Raw genomic sequence first — 12,038 nt, 5'->3', positions numbered from 1 at the left:
TACAACTGAGGGAACTACAGGCTGATATACCTGAATGATTGATACATGGGAAATCATGGAAAATGGAGGTAGAAGAAAACAGAAAAGTAATTTTAAGACTTCTCAGGATCTAAGGATCCTAGTGATTTAACTGTAGGAAAATAATTTCATAGTAATAAGATACTGGCTCATAGGGAGAGTGATTTGTGTATTCATTACTGTGTATAAGGACAAAGGCATAAAGATGTGGTTCATAGAACACACATTTGATGTATGGAATGGGTTAGGAAAGAAAAGGACACATCTTTTCATACCCAATCACATTCAGAAATCTAACAAGTACAATTTAACTAAGGACAAAGCTAAGGATAGAGTGTATCAATTTAAACATGAAAAAAGAACATCCAGAGTAATTTTGTAGATAGAAGAGCTTTTGTAAATTTATTCTCCATTAACAGACAACATTTTTAAACTTCCTTCTAGCCCACAAAACTGTAGCTATAAAATAAATCTAAGTAAATGATAACTTCAGATAAAAAAGTTACAAACTTGAAAAGAAAGAGTAATAGATACAATCTAATTTCAGTCACTGAAATGCAACAATTTTACAGTCAAAAAGTGAACAATTTGACTTCTGTCCACCAGTATGATATGTAAGTCTGATATTTTGTCTAAAGGAAACAAAGTCAAAAGTTGTTACAAATAGCAAATATAATAGTGTCTTTTGCCTTAATTATCATACTAATATAGAAGAGTCCGTGAAAGGAAAAGAAGAAAGAATGTGGAAAGCAGAGAAAAGGGGGTTAGATGGAATCATTCAGAAAACAAAAAATCGGCAACTGTCTTTCACTCTACATCTCAAGCTTCCTTCTCACCTCTTTTCCTACCAAACATCTTCAGAGTCTTTGCATCAACCTCAGCTTCCTTAGGACAAAATCACTCATTGCTGGCATATAGATTGGCTTAGGTCCCTGAGGCACAATGAACTAGATTTGGCCTTTTGCCTCTGGTTTCTGAAAATAACCCTTGGAATTTCCCCAGCAATCAAGATGTACTTTGTCTTCTAAAATAGCCAGGCAACACTTAAACATGTGTAAATGAGTTGGGAGACCTCAATCCCACCCTGTCAACAAACCTCAGAAAGGGAAGGGGCAGTACGGTACAATCAAGCATGCATATTCACTCACTAGATCAATCATAACTATGCATTAAAGCCCTAGTCATGCACATTCATTGAGGCCCCAATGACAAAGAGATGCTAGACCTTGGAGTTCTGTTTTTGGGCTTCTTGGAGCGGAAGGAGCCCTGGTGGTGCAGTGGTTAAGAGCTCAGCGCTAACCAAAAGGTAAGCAGTTCAAATCCACCAGCTGCTCCATGGAAACCCGATGGGGCAGTTCTACTCTGTCCTAGAGGATTGCTATGAATTGGAATCGACTCAATGGCAATGGGATTTTTTGTTGTTGTTGTTGTTGTTGTTGGGGGGACGAGTGGAAAGAACATCCATGCATGGGAGAGCGTGGCATGCTCCTGGGGACAATGGAAGTCTCCTGTCGTGATCTTTCCCAGACCTTGTCTGACGCATCTCTTCGTGTGTATGCTTTCTGGTTATAATAAGTGGGTAACTGTAAGTACATGTAGTCTCAGTGAGTTCTCTGAGTTATTCTAGTGAATTATCGAACCCTCAGGGGGCAGTGACAGCCAGCAGAGACAATGAAGTTTGCCTATTTGGAAGGGGCTGGAAGAACAGTCCTAACTTGGGGAGACCCAACTCTAGGTGGTGAATGTCAAAGAGAAAGTGCCATGTGGGTGGGTAGTGTCAGGATGATGAAGTGGGAAAGTGGGAATATGAATTATCTTCACAGTTTGGAAATTAGCCTTATGTTGGTTATTACTGACACGGTCCCCGCTTAATTTTTTGGGCAGAATGGCCTGTATTTTCAAGGTATCAGTATCCACTGCGTCCCAATTTCACAGCCGGGTAGAAAACAGCAGAGACAAACCACAAGCTCAGAGGATAAGACGGGTGCCACAGAGACATTAACAATAATCTTTCTAAAACATTAATGTTGTTCATGGTTTCCTAAAAAATGGGTCTCTTGTGTGTGAGAAGCTGTAGTTACACACAAGCCATTTTCAGTGTTAACCTGGTATAATAATTTTGATAGATCAGCAGGCAAAGTGAAATAAGCAACCTTGCTCTTTAGAAGAGTCCTTGGGTGGTACAAATGGTTGGAGGTTTGAGTTTACCCAGTGAAGCCTCAGAAGAAAGACCTGCCAATCTACTTCTAAAAAATTAGCCATTGATGGACAGAGCTGAAGAAGGATGTAGAACAAAAAAAGATCAGATTTACTGGCCTAAAGGAGACTGGAGAAACCCCAAGAGTATGGCCCCCAGACACCCTTTCAGCTCAGTGGTGAAGTCACTTCCGAGGTTCACTGTTCAGCCGGGGAGTGGACGGCCCCATAAAACCAAATGGGACTAATGAGGCACAGCAGTCCAGGGACAAGGACTAGAAGGCAGAAGGGGACAGGAAAGCTGATGATAGGGAACCCAAGTTTGAGTAAGGATAGTGTTAATGTGCTGTGAGGTTGTTAACCATTGTCATAGTGCAACATGTGTACTAACGGCTTAATGAGAAACTATTTTGTTCTGTAAACCTTCATCTAAAGTAAGAATAGCAGCACAATTGTAAGAGCATAGTTGATGTCACTGAACTGTGCATGTAGAAATTTTTGAAATGGTGTATCTTTGGCTATGTATACTTTCACCAAAAAAAAAAAGGTCGAGAAGGAGAGGGTTGGCATGTCGTGGGGTTGTTAACCAATGTCATAAAACAATATGTGTACTACTGTTCCATGAGAATCTATTTGTTCTGTAAACCTTCACCTGAAGTACAATAAAAAAATTTAAAAAATAAATAAATAAAAAATTAGCCATTGAAAACTCTGTGGAGTAGAGTTCTAGTGTGATACACATGGGGTTGCCATTAGTTGGAATCAGCTCGATGGCATCTGGTTAGTGCTCTTTAAAACGGCTATTGGAAATGAATGACAGGCATAGCTCTTACGGTAGTGTCTTATGCCAACATTCTATAGTTCCAAGTTTTCAAGTTACAAAATGAGCAGGGGTTTTGTTCTATGGCTAGGGCGTCATTTTTGTAATGGACACACAAGTAATGAGTAAACAATGAAACAATGAATCTCAGTGTGACAATCAACAGTACAGTGATACTGGCTGCTTGCTGGGCATGTGGATCTGCTGATGTGGATATGTTCTCCAAGTCAATCAGCCACAAGTAAGATTCATTAAGGGGGCAGGCCACCTCATTGTGCTTGGAACACATGCCTTGTTAAAAAACTCAGAATTAGTACCTTTCGTATCTGCAGACATGTTGTCACCATGTTCCTGAAAAAGTTTGGTGGCAATGAAGACTCACAATTAAAGAGTTATGGGGCAGGATACAGAGTACTGCCCAATCTGGAAGTCATAGCGTCCTGATAGGAAAGACTGGCCTAGCAATCATCAGATGTCAGTTCTCTAGGACTGAAAGCATCCCCAGGCTGGCTTTATACCAAACAGGAAATTCTGTCTTCAATCTTTACTTTATAAGCCTGCTTCTTCTATTACCACTGTGATTTTTTATTCTTAATCCATCTGAAATTTCAATAATAAAACATGAATGAAAAAAAAAAAGAGAAAGTCCAAGAGTATAACTGGCAATGGGCCAAGGAACAGTGAGAAGAAACAGAAGACATAAAGGAAAAGGGAAGTCCAGGGCAAAGACGGGGCATGATTTAAATACTCTAAATTGAACCCAATCTGTTTTTCTCCTATGACCCCTCCTTTGTTTGAAAATTACTATTTTGCAAAGAACTCTGACTTCTGATTCTTTTATAAACAGCATTTCATACATTAAAAGTTTATTCAAGATAATGTGTCAAAACAAATCTTTTAAGTAGTTACAATTAAATTTAGACATAAAGTTTTCATTTTAAATATATACAAATAACTGAGAGATAACCCAGGAAGTACTTTAAGAACGGGGTGCTTTAGCTGAATCGCACTGTGAGTTACACGGATTATAATTTACCAGACCACTTGTTCTTGGAAGCCAAGAGGAATTTTATTCCTAAACCATTATGCTCTGGCCCCACTATAACACAGCCCAAGCCCAGCTCAAAGAAGGTGGCATTTACAGTTATTTTCATCTCTTTCATTGTAGTTTCTGACAAGACCCATTATATACACAGAAAGGACTGGCAGAGGCAGGTGATAAACAAGTAGAAAGAGGAAGAGTTGACTTGGAAACACAGATACAAGCCAAGGAGTTTGTTGAGAAGGTAGAGGCGTAATCCTAAGCAAGCACTACGATTCTGATACATATAATTGTATAGGTACATATACAATCATTTCTTCTAGGTATTACATTTCAGAAGAACTATATATTTTACATAACCTGAAGTATCTAAAGAGGAATCCAGTATGGCACAGGGAAAAAAAAAAAAAAAAGAATACTGAATGATCATTAAAAATAGGAGAAAATAAAATATAAACAAATGGTAAATTGCTGGAGGAAAAATAAGGTTTCTTATGAACACATGCTCTTGTACTAATGAACTAATGATCTCATACTCGATGTCTGCTTTGAATGATTCATTATGCAAAGGCGCAAAGGGTCTAGAGTCTAAGAAAACAATCTCCTCTATCCCCTAAAGATCAGGCAATTACAGCACAGCTGGTATGATAATTTCATTAACAACTCGTAGGCTAGTACACTGGTGCTGCTAATGCCAAATTACAATCAGTCATAAAGACTATTTTTTTAGTTTTCTAATAAATACAGGCTATATTATTTAATTTCTGCTTTATTTTAATTGCATCTTGCCCTATGAGTTGGAATGCAGAATCTAAAGTCTGGGAAGACTTCCCTTACATGGAAATACTGACAGACTGTATAAGAACCAATGACTTTGTGGCTCGAGAGGCATAACAGGAGAGTTAAGATGGTACTACTGTATGAAATATAATCCAAACCCCCCAAAAGCTTTTTCACATTAAAAGAAATACTGTTAAACTCAGCTGGGAGAGGAAAATCATATAACAGACAACTAAGACCCAAGAGAAGGTCTCACGAAAATAGATCCTAACTTCAGGGCTTTATAGCTTTACAAACATAAATCTATTGTTAACATTCCCTGACAGATAATCTGGCCAACTTCGTAACTCTAAACCCAATGTCTCAAACTACAAGGAGTCGAAAAAGAGAACACATTCTGTACATCAATCAAGTTCCATTTTATTAGCTTGTCAGGTAGTTATCAGCAACTTTAAACCTAAGAATTACGGGAGCACAAGCTGCCGGACATCTTTGGGCTCATGGACTATACTCTGCCTACTCCTAAATATCTCTAGGGCACAAAGACTGTCATTTCATTTGGTAATACATTATTGTGCTCAGCTACCTACCTGTCAACAAGTCTACTTTATTTCTTTCCTACTTATCTTGGAAGATCTCAAAACAATCCTATTTTATGTTCTCAGATGAACAAACTTGGTGATACAACAACATTTCTTGTTTAGTTCTTTATTCACTAGACTTGCGTTTATTAACCACAGAGGAGAGTGGAGCTATTTCTAAAATGGCTGTATGTACATCCCTGCCTTTAATCAGGAAGAGTGTCTTCTCTTTAGCCTTCCAGTTCTGTTTTGAGATACAGATCTCAAAGTGACTCTCCTCTGTTATGTGAGTTTCAGTGCACAAAGGGGTTTGTAGGTCTCGAGAGAGAAAGGCTTAGGTTTCTTTAGAGAAGAAATCCTAATTTTCCACAGTCCAAAAACCAAACCAAACCTGCTGCTGTCAAGTGGATTCCGGACTCATAGCGACCCTGTAGGACAGAGAACTGCCCCATAGGGTTTCCAAGGAGGAGATGGTGGATTCAAACTGTCGACCTTTTCTTGGTTAGCAGCTGAGCTCTTAACTACTGCACCACCAGGGCTCCAGTCCCTATATCTTAAATATTCCCTCAATCCATGAAATTGTATATCCTCATTAATATTCATCTCTGATCATTACCCAAGACTGCTACAATCTAGAAAGATTTAAAGAAATATGTATATATATAGAAATAGACAGAAAAGCGAAATATCCATTCATCCTCTACGCATCTATCCATCAAAAATACACAAAAGAAAGGAATTAATCTGATTTGATGTAAAGTAGGCGACTGGCAGCCACTTTTGTCAGATAATTACAAGAACTCTTCTATAAAATCCTGCTCAGAATTGTATCCCGAAAGCAACAAAAGCTCTGTCATATCAGTTCTTCATCTCTCTACTCCCTGTCCTTACAGGAGAGCTAACTCAATGAAGCCTTTCACATCCGTGTGGAAAACTAGAGGTACATTTTCCCCACCAACCTTTAGGCCCACCTCATGTTAAATCAGAAGACTTTTTTTCTCAGTGGGAGAAATACTGTCATCTGAGTAGGAAAATCCTTCATTGTGTTTGACCATCCTGAGCAGGGCAGAATGTTTAGCATCCTGGCTCTTGCCCCATAAAAGTCAACAGTGGCCCCAGTTGTTGCGACCACTGAAAATATCCCAATACTCTTCAAAACCTCCCTTTGGATTGCAGTATTGCCCGTGATGAAGGCTGAGATTCACCCAAGTCACGCTGATAATTTTAAAAGCTTTCCTGATATACAAAAGGGAGAAGCTGATATTCTTGAACATAAATATGCTAAACAAATCATTCTTCTAAATTTAACAAAACCAATAAAAAATATTGTTGGAGTAGTCTGAGGAGTTGTATTTTCATTTATCCACGCTGTCAGTAAAGAATGGAGTCTGCTTATTAGGCAAAGAGAACTACTTCACAGTCCCACAGTCCAGCCTGTTGCAGACATAGAAAACAGAAGAACTGGAATCTGCCAGCACTTTCTGCTCAAGAAAAGGTCGGCACTCCAAATTAGAATTCTGAGGGGCAGAAAGTTGAAGACCACGTGTAACACTTTAGAAAAAGCTTGGCTACAACACTGAGTGCAAATGTACAGGCCGGAATGCCAAAGGACAGAGGTTGAGGGGAATTGTGAAGGAAAGTGGGAAGGGAGAGAGAAGGGAGTCAGGGACCGAGCAAATTGTGGAAAGCAACCTGAAATCCTAACTCACTACTGCCTCAATTCTAATTCCAATTACATATCTAAAGAGAACTGCAGAAATTTAGTGAAGGGTTCAGTTAAGATTCCACCCACACTGCAGGAAGTTATAATACACATCTAACCTTTGCTGGTTTTAGCTGGTTCTGAGGACATATTCCCAGTCTTCTTCTTTTTTCTTGGGACTGGAACATATTTCCGGTCAAATGTAACAGGACTATATTGAGGGAGGCTGTTGGACTTTTTTTCAAATTCTTCATCCAGCTTTGTTGAGCTAATAAAAGGGGAAAAATCAATCAGCACATGATATAAATATTTCAACAGAAAGTGATACAAGATATATTTTAAGATACACTATTTGATAACAGTGTCCCTTAGAATTAGAACACTGTCAATTCTGTGCAACGAGAAAAAAACAATAACAACAACACATCTTTTCAGAAAACGCTTCAGAAGCTTTACCAACATAGTTTTCTTAGTAAACCCACATGAGAGGTTATGATATTGCCTTAGAAAAGTACACTGTGGAGAACAGTTTTTTTAAAAAATTTTTCCCATACAAAAATTTATATGTACATTATTATGTGACTCTAATTGCTTCCCCCATACTGTAACAGCACACTCTTCCTTTCTACCTGATTCTCCACGTCTGTTCAACCAGCTCCTAACCCTCTCTGCCTTCCCATCTCACCTCCGGACAGAAGCTGCCTGTTTAGTCTCTTGTATCTACTTGAGCTAAGAGGCACACTCCTCATGAGTATCACTTTATGTCCCACAGTCCAGTCCAATCCCTGTCTGAAGAGTTGGCCTCGGAAACTGTTTTAGTTCTGGGCTAATACAGAATCCAGGGGCCGTGCTTTCCGGGGTTCCTCCAGTCTCAGTCAGACCATTAAGTCTGGTCTCCTTACTAGAATTTGAGTTCTGCACCCCACCTTTCTGCTGCGCCATCGGGGACTCTTTGTTGTGTTCCCTGTCAGGGCGGTCATTGGTGGTAGCTGGGCACCATCTACTTCTTCTGGTCTCAGGCTGATGAAGTCTCTGGTTTATGTGGCCCTTTCTGTCTCTTGGCCTAATACTTTCCTTGTGTCTTTGGTGTTTTTCAGTCTCCTTTACTCCAGGTGATTGGGACCAACTGATGCATCTTAGATGGCCGCTTGCAAGCTTTTAAGACCCCAGACACCACTCACCAAAGTAGGATGTAGAACATTTTCTTAATAAGCTTTGTTATGCCAGCTGACCTAGATGACCCCTGAAAGCTTGGTCCCCAGACCCTTACCCCTGCTACTCTGCCCCTCAAAGTGTTTGATTGTATTCAGGAAACTTCTTAGCTTTGGTTTAGTCCAGTTGTGCTGACTTCTCCTGTAGTGTGTGCTGTCCTTCCCTTCACCTAAGATAATTCTTATCTAGTTAGTAAATAACCCTCAACCTCCGTCCCCACCCTTGTAACCATCAAAGAATGTTTTCTGTGTTTAAACCTTTTCTCGAGCTCTTATACTAGTAGTCTTATACAATATTTGTCCTTCTGTGACTGACTAAATTCACTCAGCATAATGACCTCCAGCTTCCTCTATGTTATAAGATGTTTCACGGCTTCATCGTTGGAGAACAGAATATTTTTGATGTGGAGAACTGGCAATTCTCTCCACTGGTATGGGAATTCTTCCTAAAGCACAGCACAAAGCACTGGCTATTTAGACAGTGGCTCACACTAGAGATTCATATCTATGTATATACTGGCAAGCTCAGACACATGTAGCTTGGCTATTTTGTAGGATCAGATTTAAAAGAAGACTAGTGGCTAGTATTTGATTAAAAAACACATAGACACGAACAGAATGCAAAGAGAATTTTTGAGTATTAGAAAAAAAATTCTGGATGGCTGACCTGGATGAGGATAAAACATTGAATGAGCAAAGCAAAGTCAGTTTTCAATGAGCACGTTGGCAGAGAGGCAGCACTGCTTTATGTCAAACTACAGATGACTTCAGAAATGCCACCATCAAAGCTGGGAAATCCTTGGGGTTGTTCTGATGGTCTCTATGGCTCCCACACAACAATGGCGGCTCGCCTGCTGGATCCTAGGCTGGCTGCTGGCTTTCACTTAGTGAAACTTATTAACTAAGAGGCAACCCAGGCAGATGGAGTAGCTGCAGAAGAATCACTATGCTTGGTAGATGGAAAATGGAGGGTGAAATGGGAAGAGGTGAACAGCTTTGTCTGCTGACTTATAGGAAGCTAATGTGTCAAGCTGCTAGCTAAGGGACATCTTGACATATTTCTACCTAAAGCTGTTCCTGGTTTTGGAGGTATGTGCAAGAGCTGTGGACCATCAGCACCATCAACAGAAAAGGCCCATCACTGAGTTCTATTAAAGCAGCAGGGGTAGGTGGTGGGAGGGGTGGCAGAAGTGGTATGTGAGGAATGCTCCTTACTTAATAAAACCTTCTTTTCTCATTCAGTTAAAGAAAATGTTTATACTGATGGAAAATCAGGTACTAGCTGATGCTAATCAGATACGCTCAGAAAGCTATCTCTAAGTTATGAATATAGTCTGAATACCCAAAAGAAACATATTAAAATGCAAGATATAACTGTTTAGGTTCTTTGGTATATGTTTTTATGTCCTTAAAAGGGAATGAGAAGAATAATCTATCTTTTTCTTGGATAGACAGTTGCCATCGAGTCAATTCTGACTCAGCTACCCTATAGGACAGAGTATAACTGCCCCATAGAGTTTCCAAGGAGCGCCTGGTGGATTTGAACTGCCAACCTTTTGGTTAACAGCTGTAGCTCTTAACCACTACACCACCAGGGTTTCCATTTTTCGTGAAGAGGTCTGTACAATTATAACCGCCAATACTGGGTGAGTTTTTCTTGGCTACAGTTAACCAGACAGGTAGCACATTTTCTGAAATAAAAAGGTTTAAAATGCTCATCTAGAAATCTCAGAGAAGACTGACAGGAATTGGAATTTCTCAATGCTCAGGCACTATGTTGTTTTCTTCTAAACAAGGCAAACCCAATAGCTAGGCCACTATTTAAAAAGGGTAGGGGGGTAGATCCCTGAGGTTTACTGTTGATTTAAGCCTATGCAAAAGTACACTATCTCAGTTACATACATGTGGCTTCCTCAGAAACAAAAAATACAAACAAACCCAACTCATACACCAAACTCTTTTCAGAAACAGCTTGTTTTACTTTTCTTGTTCCTCAAAAAAGGCTGGTGAAAAACCTCTCTCTCACAACTTCTACAGTTCCTAATGAAGTGGTGGGAAACTTTCTGTTGGGAAGCTGTTATGGATTGAACTGTGTCCCCAAAAATGTGTGCCAACTTGCTAGGCCATGATTCCTAGTATTGTGTGATTGTCCACCATTTTGTGATCTGATATGATTTTCCTATGTGTTGTAAATCCTAACCTCTATGATGTTAATGAGGCAGGACTCAATCTAGAGGATTAGGCTGTATCTTGAGTCAATCTCTCTTGAGATATAAAAGAGAGTAGCAAGCAGAGAGGAGAGGGACCTCATACCACCAAGAAAGAAGCACCGGGAATGGAGTGCATCCTTTGGACTTGAGGTCCCTGCACTGAAAAGCTCTTAGACCGGGGAAGACTGATTGACAAGGACCTTCCCCTAGAACCGACAGACAGAAAGCCTTCCCCAGGAGCTGGTGCCCTGAATTCAGACTTCTAGCCTCCTAAACTGTGAAAGAATAAACTTCTATTTTTCCAAGCCATCCACTTGTGGTATTTCTGTTATAGACAGCAGCACTAGATAACTAAGACAGAAGCCTTAACGCCTGCGGTCTTCCCCTGGAATCCATGTTGTCTGCAGAGGGACCTGCCACTCTCTTGATGTGGAGACCTATACGGCATTGGCAGTTCTTCTAGAAGACACAGAGTATTGGCTCAGATGCTCAAGAGTTCCTTTTTAGGAAATTCTGCATTTGAAAGTGTGATTTGACATGACAAATGTGAGGATTTTCATGTCACTGTTTACGCATAATGTAAGCAAAACTATCAGAACTATTTTGGATTTTTCAAAATACTAGGGAGAAGGAAAGATATAAAATTATATCATCAGAATATAAATAATCTCAAGGAATCATCATCATGAGAAATAATTTCTACCCTCTCACTCTGTGATAACCTAGAGCTTTAGAATTAAACAGACTTGAAAGCACTGTAACTTCCAAGGGAAAAAAATTCTATTATTCTATAAACAGACATGGAAATATTTATGAATAAACCAAACACAATACACCCAATGCATAAAATCTGCATACTTTTAAACACACGAAAAAATATAGAGAATATAAAATGTACTTATTTCTATTCAATGTATTCTTTTCAAATTGGGCTAATGAGAAATTTCAAAGGATTTCCAAAACAGTATAACTGAATATGCAGATACTTTCCTCAACAATGTAAAGTATCGGACCTCCTAGCTTACTAAGAAAACGCTTTATATTAAGATTGCTATTATGAGTCTTTGGCATAATATTAAAAACGAAATAATTCTTACTGATTTTATCCTAATGTATGCCATTGCTGACTACTGCGTTTCAATATATTAATTCAGCTCCATGCTGAGAGAATATTCAACCCAACATTATTTATCTTGGAGCAACTGATAAGATTTAAACAAAATAAGGATAGAGATAAAGGCATAATTTTATTTTCTACACACTCTTCAGTTGTCATATTATCCTATAAACATATGTACATACATTTAGAAATATTAAGTATATACAGTATGTAAAATGGGCAAGATGTCAACAATTTATATAACATTCATCCTCAGCTTCAGATGGGAAAATGCATCTTGGAGATTTTAAACAAGTTACAATGTCATGCCACTAATACGTAGTGAACCTTGATTCAGACTCGGGCCTAAGGCTAAGGT

The 12,038-nt window shown here is 39.2% G+C and overlaps 1 protein-coding gene across 13 annotated transcripts in view; it reads right to left on the bottom strand.

Annotated features, from left to right (window-relative positions):
- Positions 1-12,038, bottom strand: part of BBX (BBX high mobility group box domain containing) — a 348,585-nt gene that overhangs the window by 32,258 nt on the left and 304,289 nt on the right. For all 13 annotated transcript variants that reach the window (XM_023732891.1, XM_023732886.1, XM_023732885.1 and 10 more), the window contains one exon: positions 7,259-7,407. In XM_023732891.1, the coding sequence (XP_023588659.1) occupies positions 7,259-7,407 (149 nt within the window). The remainder of the gene's footprint in view (positions 1-7,258; positions 7,408-12,038) is intronic.

This window comes from Trichechus manatus, unplaced genomic scaffold, assembly GCF_000243295.1.
Source record: "Trichechus manatus latirostris isolate Lorelei unplaced genomic scaffold, TriManLat1.0 scaffold00055, whole genome shotgun sequence".
NCBI lineage: Eukaryota > Metazoa > Chordata > Mammalia > Sirenia > Trichechidae > Trichechus > Trichechus manatus.
This window is presented reverse-complemented; position numbering and strand designations above follow the sequence as displayed.